Source organism: Microtus oregoni, unplaced genomic scaffold (genome assembly GCF_018167655.1).
Source record: "Microtus oregoni isolate MIOR12 unplaced genomic scaffold, Mior012 000002F_ref0000024, whole genome shotgun sequence".
Classification (NCBI taxonomy): domain Eukaryota; kingdom Metazoa; phylum Chordata; class Mammalia; order Rodentia; family Cricetidae; genus Microtus; species Microtus oregoni.
In genome coordinates, this window is record NW_024543061.1 from 55,963,209 (window position 1) to 55,983,975 (window position 20,767).

Genomic DNA, 20,767 nt, shown 5'->3' on the forward strand with positions numbered 1-20,767 from the left:
GTGGCACAGGCCTTTAATCCCAGCACGTGGGAGGCAGAGACAGGCAGATCTCTGTGAGTTTGAGGCCAGCCTGGTCTACAAGAGTTAGTTCCAGGACAGGCTCCAAAGCTACAGAGAAACCGTGTCTTGAAAAACTAAAAGAAAAAGAAAGAAAGAAAGAAAGAAAGAAAAAAAGGAAGAAAGAAAAATCTGGGTAGATACAATGATACAAACACATAGAGAAATCTCTATTATCTGGGGTAAATATACTCCAAGACCCCCAGTGGATGCCCCAAACCCCTATGTACATCATGGTGCATTCTCCTATACAGACATGTCTATACAAAGCTTAGTTTATAAATTCAACACAGCGAGAAATTAAGAAAAATAACTAATAATGAAACTGGTTAATTACAACAATATACTATCCTAAAAATCATGTGAATGTGGTCTCTACCCCCATACCTTACTGCTCTTTAAATGTTAGCAACCTAAGCATAGAATTTTTTTCTTTCCATATTAAACCGAGAACTTTTATCTTTTCTCTTAAAGGCACTTTTGGCTTGTCGTTGGCATTTTCTCTTTGGTCAACATCACTATTCTTATACTTTGAAGTCATAGTAGAATTATGGTTGAACGTGGGCACTGAGATGCCACGCTGGATGTGATAGCAGAGGTAACCAAGTGCCATAATGGGTTAGCAGTGTCCACAGCATCGATGTGGTGGGTAAGGAATGATTCGTATTCCAGAGGTACCATCACAATACACAGAAGCTTGCAATTTCAAATGTTAAAAAATGTGTTTTTTCTATGTTCTGGAATTTTCCCATCCAGGGTTTGTGTGTGTGCATATGAGGAAGTCCAAGGATAACTTGTGGGAATTGTTTTCTCTTCCATCACATAAGTCCCAAGGTTGAACTAGGTTCTTAGGTTCGGTGGCAATTGCCTTGACCTTCTGAGCCATCTCAATGACCTCCCAGGAATTTCCTACTTAATGTTTCCGGATCACAGTTGAGTTCAGGTAACTGACTGTGCAAAACAGAACTATAGACAATAGGAGAATATTGTCTATAGGAACAATCTCTCTATGCCTCCCCTATACTGCAGGGCAGTTTCCATACCACACAAAGGTCCAAGGATTAAAATAACATCCATCTCCCCTCCATCTCAGTTGCCTTCTCTGCTTTTCCTTGTCTATGGGAATTTCCTTAGCTCCCCTATGAAATACCCCATCCCTGAAAATGCTTCTTTCTCTGGCTCCTGCGGCACTCGCTGCCTGCTCCACTTTCTGGTTGCTCACAAACTATTCTGTTACTGTTAATCTGAGCTCACATGTTTATAAACACTCTTCTTGAGGCATGAATTGTGGGCCTTGTACACACTTGAATCTCTTTTATAATCTGTAGCGTACTTGTTCTACATACTCAAAACATGGTTTTAATAGACTAATAGGTTAACAAAAAAACCCACATATAGCCAGGCAGTGGTGGCTCATGCCTTTAATCCAAGCACTGGGGAGGCAGAGACAGGTGGATCCCTGTGAGTTGAAGGTCAGCCTGGTCTTACAATGCAAGTTCCAGGATAGTAGCTAGGACTGTGGCACAGAGAAACCCTGTCTTGAAAAATCAAAACCAAACCAAACCAAAACAACCCCTCTCCACCCAAAAAAAACTAGTCCCCCTAAAACCATATACTACAAGCTCAATATTTAAGGGGAACCTCCTTAATGAAATATATTAGAAAAATAGCAAAATCACCCCAAAATAGAAGTTACATTGTTCTGGGTCAACTTGACACAAGCTAGAGTCATCTGAAAGGAGGGAACCTCAGTTGATCAAATGCTTCCATAAGATCCAGCTGCAGGGAATTAGAGACTGATGGGGGATGGCATAGCTCACTGTGGGTGGTGTTACCCCTAGGCTGGGGGTTCTATGTTCTATATGAAAGCAGGCTGAGCCATCATGAGGAGCAAGCCTGTTAAAGGAGTCCCTCCATGGCCTCTGCATCAGTTGCTGCCTCCAGGTTCCTGTCCTGACTTCCACTGATGGAGAACTGTGATGTGGAAGCCTAAGCTGAATAAACCGTTTCCCTTTCCTCCCCAAGTTGCTTTGCCCTGGTGTCTCATCACAGCACTAGTAACGTTAAGACACACTTAGACTTTGAAATACTCCTAACAGAGAAACACGTGTTTGGGAAATATTTCTCTGATTTTCTCAAAAAAAAATACCTTTAGAAAGGATAGTATGTTACATTATGTTTATTTGATTATCAGCTACGTCAATTTTATTCTTCAGTAGGAAAGAACATGAATTATGTAAGGATACAGTTCAATTCTACAACAACGGAGTCCTTACTATGCGACAGATGATACACTTGATATGGGAAAAAGATGACTAAGACACAGTTCTATGCTCAAAAAGTTCACATCCTAGTCACCAGAATATTTTATTATGTCTGTGGGAGATTTGACAGAGTCAGTATAGAAATAACCCATTCTGGAGGAGCCATGAGCTCACAGACATCATTTCTTCTTGCTCTGAATGCTTCCTTTACTTCTCCATGGATGCATTCTTAAAACATAATATTTCTATTTATGTGCATTTATGTGTGTGTGGTGGTTTGAACGAGAATGACTGTCATTGGCTCATACGTTTGAATGCTTGGTCCCCAGTTATTGGAACTCTTTGGGAAAGACTCGGAGATGTGGCCTTGTTGGAGGTGTGTCATAGAGAGTGGGCTTTGAGGTTTCAGAAGTCCATGCTAGGTTTAGTTTCTCTCTCTCTCTCTTTCTTTCATTCTTCCTCCTTCTCTTTCCCTCTCTCCCTCCCTTCCCCACCTTCCTGCCTGAGTGATCAGGATGCAAGCTCCCAGTCCCACGTCCACCTGCCTGTCTGCCACTGTGATTTCTGCCATGATGGTAATGAACTAATCTTCTGAAACTGTAAGCAAGCAGCTGATTAAATGCTTTCTTCTCTAAGTTGCCTTGGTCAATGGCAGCAGAACACAACTGAGACAGTGTGTCTGTGTGAATGCTATTGTAGTGATGAGGAGAGCAGGCCTGCTTTCGTCCCGCCCAGCTTCCGCACGGCTAGCTTGGCGCCGGAAATCATAACATGGAAACTGTATTCATGTAAACACTGTCTGGCCCATTATTTCTAGCCTCATATTGGCTAACTCTCACATCTTAATTAACCCATTTCTAATGATCTGTATGTCACCCCGAGGTCATGGCTTACCGGGAAGATTCTAACCTACGTCCATCTCGAGCCAGAGCTTCATGTCGTCTGCCTGACTCTGCTTTCTTCCTCCCACAATTCTGTTCTGTCTTCCCCACCTACCTATGTTCTGACCTATCAGGCCAAGCAGTTTTCTTTATTAATTAACCAAAAAAGCAACAGATAGATAGAAGACCCTCCTACATTATGCTATGATGTGTGTGTGTGTGTGTGTGTGTGTGTGTGTGTGAGTGTGTGAGTGTGAGTGCCCTTGGAGGTCAGAAGAGGGGGCCAGATTCCCTGGAGCTGCAGCTACAGGTGATTATGGGTCACGGTGTTGGGAACCAATCTTGATCCTCTGGAGGAGGAACAAGGGTTCCAAACCATGGAACCATCTCTCCAGTCCCGTTAACTTTTACCAGATGCCTCAAGGCCTATCTTAAGCATTACTTCCTCTGAGAAACCTTTCCTAAGCCTAGAGGCAAATGAATCCTGTCTCTTTGTTCCTAAGCCACCTTCTTCTGCTGTATTACAGAATTTCTCACATCTCATTGTGGTTAATTGTTCCTGTCTCTGATGTCATCCTTCCTGATTTTCTAGCTCTTAGTTGTGAGTTTACCAGAGACAAGGGTCACTTTATATAATAATAATCCTAGTTGTTATTGGTTTATCTTCACAATTGGCTGCAGACCTCTGTGACACCACCGGCTCAGAGCTGAGTTCCAGCTGGGATGTACAAAGCAAGAACATCCGCTAACATTAGTGACAAGACACACACTGATTCCATTCAGCTCAGTTAATACTTACTGAGAACCAATTCAAATAATAAGGATTTAGGCGCCACTCCTGGAGTATCTACTGTGTTCCAGATGCTTTGCCTACGTGTTCTCATTTACTCTGACAGCTCGAAAAACGCTATCTCTATTTATTAACTGTGGAAAGAAAGGAGTCATTTGTCCAAGGTCATACAGCACTCCAGGTGGTCTGCCTGTCAAGTACATCTGCTGTATTTTGCCCAAGTACAACGTAGGGGATAAATGTACTTGAAGAGAGATCAGAACAAAGGTCCAGAGGGCACACACAATTTAGAGAGTGTACCAAGAAATTGGCAATCAGGTTAAATTTCGTGGAGGTGGTCAGTTAGAGGACTACATCTCCCTATAGCACTGGAAAAAAAAACAAACAAAAAACCAAAAAACAATGCATGTCAGGGAAGCCATGTGGGGGGTAGTTTTGGTTATCTCTCTGAGCGATCCTGCGGAGACCTTCCCAGCCTTTACGTGGCCCTTAGGTGGACCATGGAAATTGCCTCCAAACGCCCTTCTTGCGCAGTGTGGACAGGTCCTGCTTCTTCCTCAAGGAAGATGAGATGGCCCTCAGCTTCACTGTGGTCTGGACTCTCTCCTCTTGGTTTAGGGGAAGGTCTTTCCTACTCAGCCCAGCTTTTCATTTATTCCTTCATCCATTTAGGTCTCAACATACAGGGTGTGTGTTAGCGGGGACGGATTAGTCCATTCCTCTTCAGCTGGGGGTTGGAGCTACTAGCATCTTTCTCCTGAGCTTAAGGAAAGGAGATGCTAAGATTTGCCCACTGAATGATGCCCTTGGGTGCGCGCGCGTGCACCCGCGCCCGAGCGGGGTGGCTCTTTTCTGTCACCTCAGGGTAGGAAAGCTAACACCTCTCTTCTACCCTGAGGACATGAGGATGGTGTCTTCGCCTCCAACTGGGACACGACTCTCCTCTCCAAACCACGAAGGTGGTGATGGTGGTGGTAGGAACTCTCGGCTTCCCTCCCCTCCACTTGGCGTGGGCGTCTGGTTCCCACACAGTCACGCTCTGGTGGCGGAAGGCCAGGCTCTCCCCTCTCCCTATGCTAGAGCTTGAAGGCTGCGCGCGCGCGCAGGCGGGGGCGGAGCAGACTCTGCGGCGAGAGGCGGGGACAGAAGTCGCCACGCCCTCAGCACCGCCCACTGCCCGCTTGTTTGCAGCCTGGCACCCCGGCTGTCTGCTGGGCTCGCGAGCCGCGGACCAGCTCCGGTCGCCCCGCACCGTCCTCCCCGCGCCGCCTGGCTCGCCACCTCGAGCGTCCTCAGCCCTTCAAGCCAAATGATGAACTTCCTGAGGCGCCGGCTGTCGGACAGCAGCTTCATTGCCAACCTGCCCAATGGCTACATGACTGACCTTCAGCGCCCGGAGCCGCAGCAGCCCCCGCCCGCCCCTGGCCCCGGTGCTGCTTCGGCAGCCGCGGCCTCTTCTGCCGCCTCGCCCGGCCCCGAGCGCAGGCCACCGCCCGCCCAGGCGCCTGCACCGCAGCCCGCACCGCAGCCCGCGCCGCAGCCCGCACCGTCGCCGTCGGTGGGCAGCAGCTTCTTCAGCTCGCTGTCGCAAGCCGTGAAGCAGACTGCCGCCTCCGCCGGCCTGGTGGACGCGCCCGCGCCCGCCGCTGCCAGGAAGGCCAAGGTGCTGCTGGTGGTCGACGAGCCGCACACTGACTGGTAGGCCCCTGCGGGGTCCTCCGGGGGCAGGGTGTGAAGATGGATGCTCGAGGTCACCCGGGAAAACACCCGGGACGAGCAGGTGTCCATGTGTGGGAGGGGCGAAGACAGGCACTAACCTCCCAGAGACCGGGGACCTGAGATGAAGGACTCGGTGGCCTCTGGGCTGGTGGCAGAGCGAGCTACTTCATTAAGCACCTATGAGGCTTAAGAAATAGTGATAAGTCGACCACGCTCTGGGGGAAGGCCACACAGCCAAGAACATTTGGGCAGCACAAATTGGCCTTGGTGGTGGTAATGGGGACACCACAAAGTTGGGAGGGAAAGGGGAATGGATCAGTGAAGAGTTGGGGGAGGGAGGATGAGGTGTATAACATCCCCAAAGAACTAATAAAAAACAAAAACAAAACATAAAAAGCAAAAAAAAAAATACTTATATGGGGGGGGGCAGACTTCACAGTTCAGACACATATAAGCTAAGGTGAAAATGGCCCCATATGGCCACTAAAATAAAGGCCACCAAAAAAGATTCTAGTCTGCAAGTCCTGGAGTGATTTGAGAGTGGATATTAGTGTTTACGGTGATAGAGTGATGGTGATTTTTTTTTTTAAACCTGTACCTTTGAAAGCTGGTGTCCTGTATTGACATCATATCATGGTGGTTTAGATCACAGATGTGCTAACTCAGAGTGCTACTGACATCTGTTTAAAAATAATGAGATTATTGTCTGTGTGCGGCAGAGGGAAGGGATGTATGTTTTTTTAAAATGTTGTTTTCTCCCCCCCCCCGTGTGTGTGTGCCCGTGCGTGCGCGTGTGTGTGCGTGCGTGCGCATGTGCGTGTGCGTGTGCGTGTGTGTGTGTATGTGTGTGTGTATGTGTAAATGATGGTGGCTTTTCCCAGCTGACTGATGAAGACCTAAGTAAAATATTACAGATTGTTAAGGGCACAAATAAAATGATCAGCTTTAATGCAGCAAAGGGGAAACTTGAAGAATGCTTTTCTCTTCCCTTCTAGAGATATAGGGTGTTTTTATAACTTAGAGTGTGGAAGATTGGGGCAGGTGCTAGGTTCAGTTGAGAAACACATGGATGAGGTCCACTGAAGACTAATTAATTAAGAGCTTAGGAGAGGTTCCTTTGATGCAGCGGGAAGCTGATGGTGGGCTGACCTGTGGGGTCTGGAGACGCGAAAAGGCTAGAAATCTGAGGTGTTTTCTCTTTAGGATATGAAGAAGGGTTTTTATTTGTTTTGTTTTTCCTAAGGGGTTGAAATTGATTGGTGCCTGAACCTGAGGGCTCTTGCCAAGAAGAAAACGCAGGGACCCCAGAGCTGTTTATTTCTCTTTTAGCTGCTTCACTGTTTTCCTGTCTGCCATTCCTTCATTGAAGGACCTGTAGGGGGTGGGAGGGGGGAGTGCTGGTGTGAGCGGGTGGAAGCAGGGTGTGTACCTGGAGGTGTATGTCCTGCTGGCGGCAGTTATCATGCGGGAATCCTTTCCTTTGAGTGATTTCTGTGGTTGGCTGTTATTTTTCAAGATAGCAGAGTCAAAAACACCCTTCTCAGGAAATGACAAAGGTACCACCAAGAGGGTAATGGGGGAAAGTGTGACAATAGTGCCACTGGCAGTCGCCGAGAAGAATTACTCTCAGTTCAAATCAACAAGTGTTTATTCAGGAGGAAGGGAAGGTAACTAAGCTCTATTTAAGCGCCCACTGTGTGTCAGACGCTCGAGTAAGGACTCTTAATGTGACATTGCCTTGGGTTGTCAGCGCAAAACTGAGGCTTAGGGAAGAGAAGTGGTGAGCTTGCAGCTATGCAGCTTGCAGATGGTGCAGTGCATCAGTGACATACTGACTTCAGGACTGTTCGGCTTCACTGCTGCCACCCCACTGTATCTCCTCATTATTAGAATGTTACTATGATCAATAGTAACAGTACACTTCCTTTTAGGGCTTAGACAGTGTTGGGGGCCATTTGGAAAACTCACTCATTTGGGCGACACAGATACACGAAACAATTAACAAAGGAACTAGAGTTATTGGTGAAGACTATTTCAGGAATTGGTGAGGTCTAATTACTATTATCGTAGTTATTGGCAAACACATAAAAAAGAATCATAAACAAACGTTAGGAAACAGGAAGGAACGAGACTGACATGATGTTTCATTTTTCTGTGCAAGAATCTGATCCTTGTGAACTGGTCCCTTACCCCACTGAAGCTATTTGCTTGGTTCTAATTGCTAGTTAGATACCCACACACAGGTAGATCAATATTTGTAAGTGTATGCCAAGGCTCACTGCGAGTCTGTTTGGTTAGAAATGAGAGGTTTGAGATGTGAAATTCTCCTTAGATAGGATTATTTTCTAGGAAGAGTGCCTGGTATAAACCAGAGACTCCGCTTTGCCCTAGGGACTAGACTTCTGATGGAAGTAATAGGATTCATTTTCCTGTGGGCTGACTCTCAACTGCTTTGTGTTTTTCTCCGAAGTAGTAACATTGATTTATTAGAACTCTTGAGCCCAGTTTGAGTCTGGGACTTGATGGTAGTTCTGTGCATCTGTGTTTTCTGTAGTTAATAACAATTCCTAGAATTTTGTCATCCTCTGACTTGTCTAAATTTGTTTAAAACACAAATATTGTGTTAATATCAGTTAAATATTGACTAGTGGTTTTAGTAAAAGGTCTCCGTGAATTCAGGAGCAGGTGGCTGCTTATGACAAACACAGTAGCTTACAGGGGTGCTTTTAGCCCAAGTGGCGAATTTAAATAATTCATCTCACAGTTTAGGCTACCTAGACAGACTTGGGTAAGCAGGTATTATATATACAAAATGTGCATGTATGTATATATATACATATACATATATGGTGCTTGAGTAGGAAGAATGTAGTATCCCAGTAGAACTTAAGAATATTGGTCCCATCTGAACTAAGAAAGAGGTTTTTAGCAAGCAGCTAAATAATTTTAGCTTTACAAGAAAGGCTTTAATAGGCAGCTTCTCAGATCATCATTAATATACAGATGATTCCTTTGAATTTCTTGTCAGTGTAATCGTGGGCGGTGTAATTTTGAGCCCTGACTTCTGACTGGGAGGGTGTTTCTTTCTTTTCTTTGAAATTCCAACACAGCCTGAGAGCTTTAGATCAATTGCATGCTAAAAGTTTGTTGAAAAATATGAGTGTGCCTCTGAAAAATGAATTCGATCTAATGATATGCTATTTAAATTACTGGTTTTTGTATTGTCGCTAATATGTCTTTTATTTTTTTTAAGATTCGTAGCTAAATTTGGAATGCAATTAAGATTGCACCTTAATGATCTTTATGCTTTGTCATAGAGCAGGTGACCGTTTGCTACAGCATTGCCTCTTCTATTACATTCTCACAGGTGAGGAGGTTAAGTTTTCTACCAGATTTCCCCTTGTCTCTGCACAAGCACGCAACTGTGACTCCAGTCGCCAAGTAAGCTTTCATACTGGCACACTTCAGCATTTAACGTGAAAATCAGCATTACACAGGCGTTCTTGATCTTCTAGAATATGATGATCACCACGGATATGATGCTAACAGATGTTTAGTAAGCATCTTTATATGGTACTAAGAGAAATGATAATCTCCGTCCTCTGAGAGCTTACTATCAAGCAAAACAGATTAGATAGACATACATTAAAAAAAAAAAGTTTGCCGAAATCTGCATCTTGTGTTCAAAGTATGGTCCTTGGGTCAACAGCATTAGTACCAATGAGAAACATTTTGAATAACAGAATCTCAGGTCCTGCTTTCCACCCACAGAAATGTATTTTGCATTTGGAAAGATCCTCATAATCAAATTTGAGCCACACTGAACCGAGGTGATACGTGATTAGTACTTTCTGTGTGGCACATGACAACTGCTGTCACTTACTGGACAATTACTACATACGAGCTGTTACACTGAGATCTGTGACTCTCATCTGCTCGTTGTGATCACTGTGAGTTCAAAGAATGGAAGGTGGAGCTGGGCCGTGGCTCACACCTGTCGTCTCAGCACGCAAGAGGCTGAGGTGAGATGATTGTATTGAGTTCCAGCCAGTGAGACACCATGTAAAGGCAGAAAGGAAGAAGGGACACACAGACGATAGTGGGAATGGAAGGAAGAATGGAAGGACTTGAACTGGGCGTCAAAGCAACGGGGCTTGAGAGAAGCAGGTTTGGCTTAGTTCATTAACAAAGTAAAAACAGTGCCAAAAAAAGAGGCCATGGAGAGCCTGGACTAGTGTGCAATAAGGACGCTCAATTTTTACGAGCTGGCTTTGAGCATTTTAGTGAGAATAGGGGAATGAAAGGTGTGAAGTCTGTTTGGATCCGTGTTTGTGGGTGGCTCTAGGGAAATATTGAACTGGAACTTGGGAGGGGAGGAAGTCAAAGGAGGCTTAGGGTTTATTTCTGACAGATAGTATGTTTCCTATTCCTAATTAGTAGGAGCATAAAGTTTCCATAAATGTCATTGTTTATAGCGACAATACTTTACACTTTAAACTTCTGGGATATTATGGCTAAACTATGGTCACCTGGGATAACTGTGAATGCGGAAATTCTGGTTTGCAGAAGGTAAGTGACTTCCTGAAGGTTATTAGGCTAGTAACTGACCTAACCAGGGCCTCGGGAATTTCAGCCTCTGACCTTTCTTATTCCTTCATTTTTCTTGTCAGTTCTCTCAACTATTGGTAGAGGCTTTTGATCTTATAATTATAGCACTTAAACTTGAGGAAACTAATCATTTATCCTAGAGAAATGAAACAATCTGTTGAAGGTCAGAGAAAGGGCTGGAGAGACGGCTCAGCAGTTAAGAGCACCTGCTGCTCTTACAGAAGACTAGAGTGCTGATCCCAGCACGTACATCAGGTGGTTCACAACCAGCTCTCACCCCAACTTCAGGGGATCCAGCCCCCTTCTCCTGGCCTCCTTAAAAAAGAAGTCAGCAACGAAATGGGGAATAGAAGTCATCTTGCAGACCCCTTTTCTTTTAAGAAGATCTTCCAATTTAGACTCTTTTCTTAAAAATACTTATTTTTTGCATCTATTTATTGTGTGTGTGTGAGAGAGAGGGGGAGGGAGGAAGAGAGGGAGATTGTGTACGTGCTATGTCACACATTGAAAGGCCAGAGAACAAATTGTGGGAGTCAGTTCTCACCTTCTACCATGTGTACGTACCCTGGGGATTAGACTGAGGTTGTCAGGCTTGGTGGCAAGTGTCTTAACCTGTTGAGCTATCTCACCTTCCCTGAGAAATATTTTTGTATCTACTTCAATTTTTTGAGTTTAATTTTTATATTCATTTATACATGTATGTATATATGCATATCCCCAAGGAGGACAGAAGAGGGCATCAGATTTTTTGAACCTGGAGTTAAGGCTTTTATGAGCTACCTGATGTTGGTGCAGGGAACTGACCTTGGGTCCCCTCCCTGCAACAACAGGAAGTGCTCTTAACAGCTGAACCATCTCTCCAGCATCCTTTATCTCGTTCTATTCAAAAGTCATTGAGGAGTTGTTACGAGCACTTGAACAAATAACATAATAGCCAGGGCAGAAATCATACTGTTAGCGAGTTATTGATATTTCAGCATAGGTCATTCTAAAGTTACTGAAAGATACCCTTGAAGACCTAGTCATAAAAATCCAAAACTCTGTTAATATTCTTAGGATCTGTACTATAATGATGTCCCTCTTTTTAGGAACCCTTTCCTAGCTTCCTATTTTTTGTCTATCCAAGATTAGTTGCTAACTTTCTGTACTCAAATTTAATTCTGTAGCAGCATTAGCCTTTTAAAATATTTTGCTAAAATACCTTGCTAAACAGGAAGATTTCCAGAAGTGTATACTTTTCTCTCAAATGCACAAAACAGTTTTAACTGGAATATGGTTCATTGCAGTTGAGTATGTAACACAAACCAAGTGCTGGGAATATAGGATGAATTTGGTACACATGTCTATTGGGATCTTTCAGCCCATGAGGAAGGACAGCATCAAAACAAGTTAATATGATAATTAGTATGCGTGAGGTGCTGTGGCAGCCCAGGGCTAGGTTATTGGGATGAAGATACTGTGAGGAAGTACTACATAAAATGTACACCATGCATTCTTAGGTAACACTTTGCATCTTTGGACTTTGATTTTTTAAAATCTGTCAACTATGAGAATTGTAACACACATTATATAAGATCCTTTCCATTGCTATAGCATACCTATGGTATAGTTTTTATTTATTTTTTCTCAGACTTTAGCTTTATAACTTTTCTGTGTTGGTAATACCTGTAAATCTTTGTCAATAAATGGTTAAGCATTTCTTTGAATGAAAAAGCACACTTTTGAGTACTCTATATTTAGCATCTTCTTACAGTTTCCCGATCACATGGTTTCCTAGGAGAAAAAGAGCTAACCCTCTAAAGGGTTAACACCTCTTAAGGAGGTGTGCTTCCTCCTTAAGGATCAGACTTTCTGGCTAAATTCTTACTCCCTCCCCCAATAGACCACAGACTTTTTGTATACATGTTAAATTGTTGTGGAACAGAATTTATTTCTTGATTCCTGTCATGTGTTCTGTGCTTCACTGTTTTCTCAACACATCCATTTTCCTTTCCCATTGTATCTTTACAGATCCTGAGCAGTAGGTAGAATATCTGTTTAACAGGTCAACAGACTCAGAAGAATAGCTGTTTGCCCAAGATGAGCTAGCTTACACTGAAGAGTTCAGATCTGAACTAGATGTGATGCACAATTACCAAAATTTTCATTGCAAGTTTGTTTTGTGTTTGAGATAGAGCTTCCACCCTGTTTCTTGGGCTGGCCTGGAGCTTACAGCAATCCTCTTGCCTCAGGCTCCTGAGTTCTAGAATAACAGATAAGAACTATCACACCCAATTTAAATATTTTTCATATATAAAGATTTTTTTTTATTAACACATTTTAGTAATAAAAAATTCATTTCACTGGTTTTGATATTACTGTATTTACAAAAGGTGGTATACACCGGACTTTTCGGATCATACCTACTGTGTGGAGTGAGGACATGTTTAAACAGAGTGGTCTCAGGGTGGAGGATTCTCTGTCTCTATCCCCATCTGTTCACAGCCTCCCACCATGTGTGAATCTCTATAAATACTGTAAGTGAGGTCTTCTCCATGTGCACAGTGGGTTGCATTGTATTCCTTTGTTCTTCCCACGTAGTTGCTTAATTCTTTCCCTTAACTAGTCCATTGTTTGTATTGCCTTTCAAGTATTTATGAGCAGAACAAATAAAAGCATCCTCAGATCTTTTGATTTACCCCTTCTCAATGTTCTTCTCTAGCACACTGCTTATCCTGCTTACTCTCTTGTTTTATAACCCGGCTGCAGCATCTTTTCAGACCCCTTTTGGTGCTCTCTTGGTCACTTCTATGGTTCTGTGGATCACCTTCTCCTTGCACTTGTGCAGGACTTGAAGGGTTCTATGATATTATTACTCATTTACCTTTGTTTGGAATGTTCTTGGTTTGTGTCTTTCTTAATATTTATTTTCCTCATTCTGTTCTCAGGGAATGAAAGTACTTCTTCTTCTTTTTTTTAATATTTATTTATTATGTATACAATATTCTGTCTGTGTGTATGCCTGCAGGCAGAAGAGGGCACCAGACCCCATACAGATGGTTGTGAGCCACCATGTGGTTGCTGGGAATTGAACTCAGGACCTTTGGAAGAGCAGGCAGTGCTCTTAACCTCTGAGCCATCTCTCCAGCCCCCATGAAAGTACTTCTTATTTAAAAGGTACTATTCCCTTGCTGTAGATCTCTTTCTCTTTTTCCCCCTACCCTGTTCATACTCTCATTTTCTATTGATTGCTTCTTTTATTTGTTGTAAAGAAGCAAGAAAAAAAAAAAAAGCACTGTTTGCCCGCTTAATCACTCTTTCGGAAGCAAGACTCTCTTGCTTTTAATTCCTTAGTCATTCTTCACAGAGCCTAGGTGTCTGCTTTCTCTGTAATACTGACATTTGTTCTTGCTCAGGTACAGAACTGCTAAAACCTGAGAGTGTCATTCATTGATGTTTGACAGTGTTTATCTTCCTTTCAGCAGTCCCTTAGCCCCCAAACACTGCATTCTTTGTTGTCTTCCTGAAGTTTCTTTGCTTTTTTCATTACATGGAGTTGTTCCTTGGGGGACTATTTTCTGGTCACTTTGTTTTTCCACTGGCGTTTTTGCCACTGGTCCATCTATTCTCAAGATGTCACTTCCTAAATGTAATCTGTCCCTCCTACTCCCCCCCACCCTTAACCTTTTACCAGAAATTTGTCCTAATCCTCGTTGGTTCTGTGGGCTGCTGAACATTTTCATCTAGGTGGCTAAAGGCAGCTCAAGGTCATTTGATCCAATATTGCATTTCTCTTTTTTCCTATCTCAGTTCTTATATTCTGTTTCACTTAGAGATGCACAATGTCTTAGTTTCTTTTCTATTGCTGTTTTAAACACCATGATAAGGGCAACTTATAAAAGAGATTGTTTCAGAGTGTTAAAGTCTATGATGGTGGAGCAAAGACATGATGGCAGGAACAGCTGAGAGCTCATATCTTTATTGTTGTTGTTTGTTTTGAGACAGGGTCTCCCTATATAGTCCTGACTGTCTCAGAACTCACTATGTTGACAAAGTTAAGCTTCAACTTACAGAGATCTTCCTGCTTCTGCCTCCTAAGTGCTGGCATTAAAGTTGTGCACCACTACATCCACTTATATCTTGATCCACAAGCAGGAGGCAGAAAGACATACTAGAATGGTGCAGGTCTTTTGAAGCCTCAAAGCCTGCTTCCTTCAGCAAGGCTACATCTCTTAATCCTTCTCAAAGAGTTCCACCAACAGGGGCCAAATATTCAAATATGTGAGCTTATGAGAACCTTTGTTATTCAAACCATTACAACAATGATTACTTATTTCAAGGCCTCCTTAAATTTCATCTAGAACTTCAGCAAGTCCCTTCAGAATTTCTACTTAATAACTTGAAGAACTATTTGAATGTAAACTTGACATTTTTAGTCTTTTGCTTAAAGCTTTCAGTAGCTTCTTATATCCTGTAGGTAAAGTTCATAGTCTTCCTGTGATTTGACCTCTTTGTTCCCCATCCTCCTCCTAACCATTTCCAAACTTCATTTTCTAGTAATTCTAAAATGTTTGCACATCAGTACAGAGATTGTGGCATTGCTTCTTATTTTTTCTTATCTGCTAACTCCTGTTGTAATGGCCTTTGTTCTTTTTTCATTTTGTCTCTTGACCAAATTCACATTTCTCTTCTGAGATTGAGACAATATCTGCTTTTCTAAACACTCTTTTCCGATTACTTAGACTGTTGGGTGTTGGACATCTTCATATCATTTCCCAAGCCTATGGATCTCTTTCTCCTTTCACATTTTATTTATGTAGAGTGTATGTATGCCATAGTTTACTTGTAGAGGTCAGAGGATGTTGGCATACAGAAGAGTTCCAAAATAGCCCAGAATGGAGTATAACAAAGTTTATTTATCTGGGGATAAACTCACAAAAATAGTAGTGATCTGCAGTCCTCTGCATGTGCTAGGACCTGTGGTGCGGGAGAATTGTCTGTATTCTGTCAATCAGGTTTTAAATAAACACTGATTGGCCAGGCAGGAAGTATAGGCAGGTCAACCAGACAGGAAGTAGAGGTGGGGCGAGGAGAACAGGAGAATGCTGGGAAGGAGGAAGCCTATTTCCTCGCAGTCCTGCCCAGATCACTGAAGAAACAGGATGTGTCCTACCCCACTGAAAAAGGTACTGAGCCACGTTGCTAACATAGATAAGAATAATGGGTTAATATAAGCTACAAGAACTAATAAGAAGCCTGAGCTAATGGGACAATCAGTTTATAATCTTCTGGAGACTTCTGTGTGATTTTCTTTAGGGCTAAATGGCTGTGGGAACTGGGCAGGACAGAAATCCCAACAAGCAGCCCCTCGTGTTATAGACCTGGAGCCGAATCCAGCAGCCAAGAGATCTGCACACACTTTTTCATCTGCATTTATAGTACATGAGACCACACCCAAAGTGGGCCAGTATCTTACTAGCTATTGATTGAAGGAGTTCCCATGGCACCTTTCCCTTTTGTCTAAATAAGAGAGTTCTAAGCCTAATATGAAACTATATACAATAAGAACAAATATCAAGTATTGTCCAGGGAAAAGTAGTGGCAAAAATACATAAAGATTAGAATTAAAAGCAGCATGAACAACATCAAACAAAAAACATAGTTATCCTATCCTAAAGAGTCTGTGTCTTATATTAAAAATGCCTTGGCTAAGTCATGAGAGGAAAGTAACTATGACTATTTAGTCTTTAACTCCATCAAAGACCTGAAAAGGGAAGTGATATTACTTGGATAAACAGGAAGTACAATCAAGAAACTTCCAAAAGGTACAAGAAATGACAGAGACAACTGGATACCTGGGCAATCACCCAAGGTCTCATTTGCAATGTTGGGGCAACCAACTTTGGCTGAGGCCTAGAGTAACTGACAGGCCATTTTCAGAGGCAGGAAAATTTGAAAGACCATCTTACCCTGTCTTGGCAAGGTTTGGCAGTCTTGCTTGTATCTTACTTGTCCAGTCTGGACACTATGCATTTTGTTAGTGGTTGAGGAAGGGACAGTTCTTTGTCCAAAGGCCAGTTTTGTCAAAAAGAAAACAAGCTCCAAGTGGAGTGTTTTTGGTGCTCAACATTCTCACATTCTCTTAGGAATAGATCATTGCTGCCAGGAGCAATCATCGTGTCTCATGTCAATAGAATCCTAAGTTATTTAAATGCCATATTCTATGTTCTTTGAAGTGTCCGAAGATTACCTATTTTTATGAAATATATATATCTGTACATCTAGAAAACCTAACTAACATGGCCATAATACAATGTTTGATTATTACAGATGACTATCTATTAGTCTGTATTTTTAACTATACATTACATTTTTAAAGGAGTGGCACAAACACAATACCTTAAACAAGAGCAGAAATATATATACACAGTGTAGCAAATTGACCTTAAAGTTGTATTAATAGACCAAAGTTTACACCAATGTAAAGTATTCATCTCTGTATATCATATACCCCCTTATTTATTTATTTAGAAATTGACTATGACCATTAATTACTTATAATCAACCCCTTTTAAAGTGAAAACAAATCTTTATAAACAATCATTTTGGGAATTTTGGCGTAGTTTTTTCCAAACTGCTTCCTGCTGTTTGTTGCGTGAAGTATTTTTAAGGGTTCATGGAGGTCTTTCAGGGGTTTTTGTTCCATTAAACCACATTAGCCTGGAAGGAATCCACATGTTTTTATCTTCTGTGGAAATAAAAGCAGAACCTCTTTTCCAAAGCAACATATCATTAGACCCAACTTTTGAAGTAAAGATACCTTTAAAATATATGTGTTGGTTTAACTTAGCAGCCCCCAGAATCAATTGTCTCTCTGCTGTCAAAAAAAAAATTCAAAGAAAACAGAATAATATACATAATCCAGACTCTCTGTGTATATTCTATCTTTATGTGGTTTATTTTACTTTACTCCTTTAATCTATGATTGTCTGTACTCTTTTTACTTTTTCTGTCTCTTTAAAGACTTTGTTTTATTTTTTAAAGCTATTTATTTCTTTTTATAACCGTATATAGTCTTCTTCTCTTTCCCAAGCCTATGTACATTTTAAAAACACACTGTGATTTAAATGTCTTTTGTGTCTGAATCTGTCTTTATTGACTATCTGCAATCATTTTCTGACCAGGAGCGCCTCTTAAAATGCTAAGCAGCATGGCTGGGACTAAGGCTGCTTTGCCTTTTGGTTCTACCCAGGCCAACATGGCAGAGGTATGTTCATCACTAGCTCTGCGAGCCATGCTCACCACCCCAGCTCCAGGGATGCAGTGGGTCCATGTCACCATTAAGTAACTTGTAGGACTCTTCTTACAAACCACATTTAAATGCTCCATAACAAGACCTCATGAAAGAGCCATCCAGCATGAACCATGATGCTGACTTTTTAAGATGCTACGCTGCTCCTTTCAGCTAGCAAACAGAGCCAATCTGAAAAAAAATGTGACTATCAAGAAGCTGAACTTGGCTCCCATTGTTGTGGGTCTAGAAGCCCTCTTTTTTTTCTTAAGGTTTTTTTTTTTTTGTTTGTTTGTTTTTTTTTTTAGGTCTTGTGTGGATCCATGCCTCAGATGATGGGCACCAATTTGTTGACATAGAAAAGAGTTCTAAGATAGCCCAGAAGGAGTGTAACAAAGGTTTATTTATTAGGGGATAAACTCACAGAAATAGTAGCAATCCTCAGTTCTCTGCATGTACTGGGAACTGAAACTGAATCCAGCAGCCAAGAGACTAGCACACACTTTTTTGTCTGCATTTATAGTACATGAGACCATGCCCAAAGTGGGCCAGTATCTTACTGTCTATTGGCTGAAGAAGTTCCCACAAGAGGACAACTGCTAGAGTTGGTTCTCCCCTTCTAAGAATCAAATTCAGGTTGCCAGAATTTATTGCAAATACTTTTTTTTTTTTTTAAATTTTCGAGACAGGGTTTCTCTATAGCTTTTGGTTCCTGTCCTGGAACTAGCTCTTGTAGACCAGACTCGCCTCGAACTCACAGAGATCCGCCTGTCTCTGCCTCCCGTGTGCTGGGATTAAAGGCGTGCGCCACCACCGCCTGGCGGCAAATACCTCTTGAGTGGGCTTTCTTGGACCACCAGCCCCCAAATCATGAATAGAGACTTATTAATTATGAATTCTTGGCTTTAATTTAGGCTTGTTTATAGCTAGTTTGTTAAAACTTAACTCATTTCTATTAATCTATGTGCTGCCCCAAGGCTCATTTACCTTATCTGTGTACTGTCCATTCTGCTTTCCTGCTTCCTCCATGTCTGTCTATCTTGTCCCCAGCTGCTTAGCCTCCAGCTGGCCGGCTGGCTTCCCTTTTCTCTGTGCCCACCAACCACACCTCTCTTTTCTGCCTAGTTATTGGCCGTTCAGCTTTTTATTAAATCAATCAGGTGCCTTAGACAGGCAATTTAAAACAGTAACACATCTTTACATAGTTATACAAATGCAGCATAAATAAAAGTAATACATCTTCACATAGTTAAACAAATGCAACATAAATAAAAGCAACCAATCTTTACATAGTTAAATAAGTGAAGCATAAAATTCAACATAACATAGTTGTTTACATAGTTAAACAATTATTATGCAACACAAACAAATGCAACACATCTTTACATATTAAATATTCTATTCAACAACGTTTCCCCATTTTATCTAAATAAAAAGGAAAGGTTTTTAACTTTAACCTGGTAAAACTAATACAATTAGAATAATTATCAAGTAAGAATTACATTTATAATCTCCAGTCCATTTGTATTTGGCAAATTCAGAAAAAATATACCATTTTTTGTCATACCTTGGTGAGTCTAAAGTTTTGTATCCAATTTACCTTCTATCATAATTAATTAAAACTATAACTATAATAATCTTCAACTCCACCAAAGATCCCAGAATGATATAATATTACCTAAGTAAACAGGAAGTGCAGTGCAAGTCACTTCCAAACTATAGAAATAACAGACATCGGGATGCCTGGGAAGCCACCCAAGATTTCTCTTCAACATTGGGACATCCATCTTTTGGTAATAGGCATGGAATATCTGGCAGGATTTTCTATGAAGCAGGATTTTTGATGGGCTGTCTCACCTTATCTTGGTAAAGTTTGGCAGTCATTTTCCTTGGTGTCCTGCATGTCCAGTTTGGATGGTATACTGTCAACAGTTGAGGCAAGGATAGTTTCTTCACCAAATGTCCAGCTTTACCCCAATGAAAGCAAACTTCCTATGGAGGTTCTTTGATCTCCTTATCTTTTTATGAAGTATTGTACTGTCAGGAGCAGACATGTCTCACTGTCATGAAAGGCCTTAGGTTGTTAAATATCTTAAATGCCATATTCTGTAGATCCCTGAAGCACTTGAAGATCACTTACCTATCTAAAATATATCTGTTTAACCTTGAAAACATATCTAATAAGACTACAAGTTTGATTATTATAAATGATTTACTACCAACCTGCGTTTCTTAATTATACATCACATTTTAAATGAGCTGCACAATACCCCCAAAGTGTTGAAATATACATACAGTATAACAAAAATAACTTTAAATTTGTATCAGTATACCAAAATCCATTCCAATGTAAAATATTTGAGGTTAATAGTTACCTTTTAACGTATATTCCTATATCCCCCTTAAATGATGACAAACATCCATAACCCACCAAATGACCAAAAAAAACCCCCACCCACCCCAACCTCTTGGGAATGTGGGCATAGTGTTCTCTATACTGCTTTCTGTAGTCTAGGAGTAACAGCATTTTTAGGGGACCTGAAAAAAATTGAAATAATGATCAAGTCCTGGGAAACTAGTGGTAATATTTGTTGTTATACATTGCCTGTCTTTTATTTTTTCTCTTAGGTTTATTTCTTTATGTCTGTAGTTGAGATTGTCAAGGGATCTCCCCTGATCAAATCTGATCTCTGTTAACCTTGAAGGAATCTACAGCCAAAGTATAACCAAATCCAAAGCATAACCTCTTCCTCAAGTTACGATCCCTAAAGTATCTAGGCTGGTTTAATTCAACAGTTCCTTTTATAATCCTGTGTCTCTCAGCAGCTGTCATTCACTAGTCAGTATTCAAAAAACTCAAAGTCAACAAAGCATTATACAAATCCAGACTTCCTGTGTATTTCCCAGCATTATGTGGCTTATTCTTTTTATATTACTTTACTCTGTCTTTACTTAATTATTTTTAAACAATTTTCCCCTATGATTGTCTATACCCATTTTTTCTTTCTTAATCACTTATGCACATTTGTAAACACACTGTAGCCTGTTTAGAGGGCTTCTCAGTCTGAACCTGCTTTACTATGAACCTGTAGAGTTCTCTACCTGCCTGAGCCAAACCTTCAACTAACTGTGCAGCTTTGTGCTGGCAGGTGACTTTGCCCTGCTCAGGTCCATGAGA

General features: G+C 41.5%; 1 protein-coding gene across 1 annotated transcript in view; it reads left to right on the forward strand.

Annotated features, from left to right (window-relative positions):
• The first annotated feature begins 5,115 nt into the window (after positions 1 to 5,115).
• Positions 5,116 to 20,767, forward strand: part of Syn2 (synapsin II) — a 155,830-nt gene continuing 140,178 nt past the window's right edge. The window contains exon 1 of the mRNA XM_041641057.1: positions 5,116 to 5,690. Coding sequence (XP_041496991.1) covers positions 5,302 to 5,690 — 389 coding nt within the window. The 5' untranslated portion in view covers positions 5,116 to 5,301. The remainder of the gene's footprint in view (positions 5,691 to 20,767) is intronic.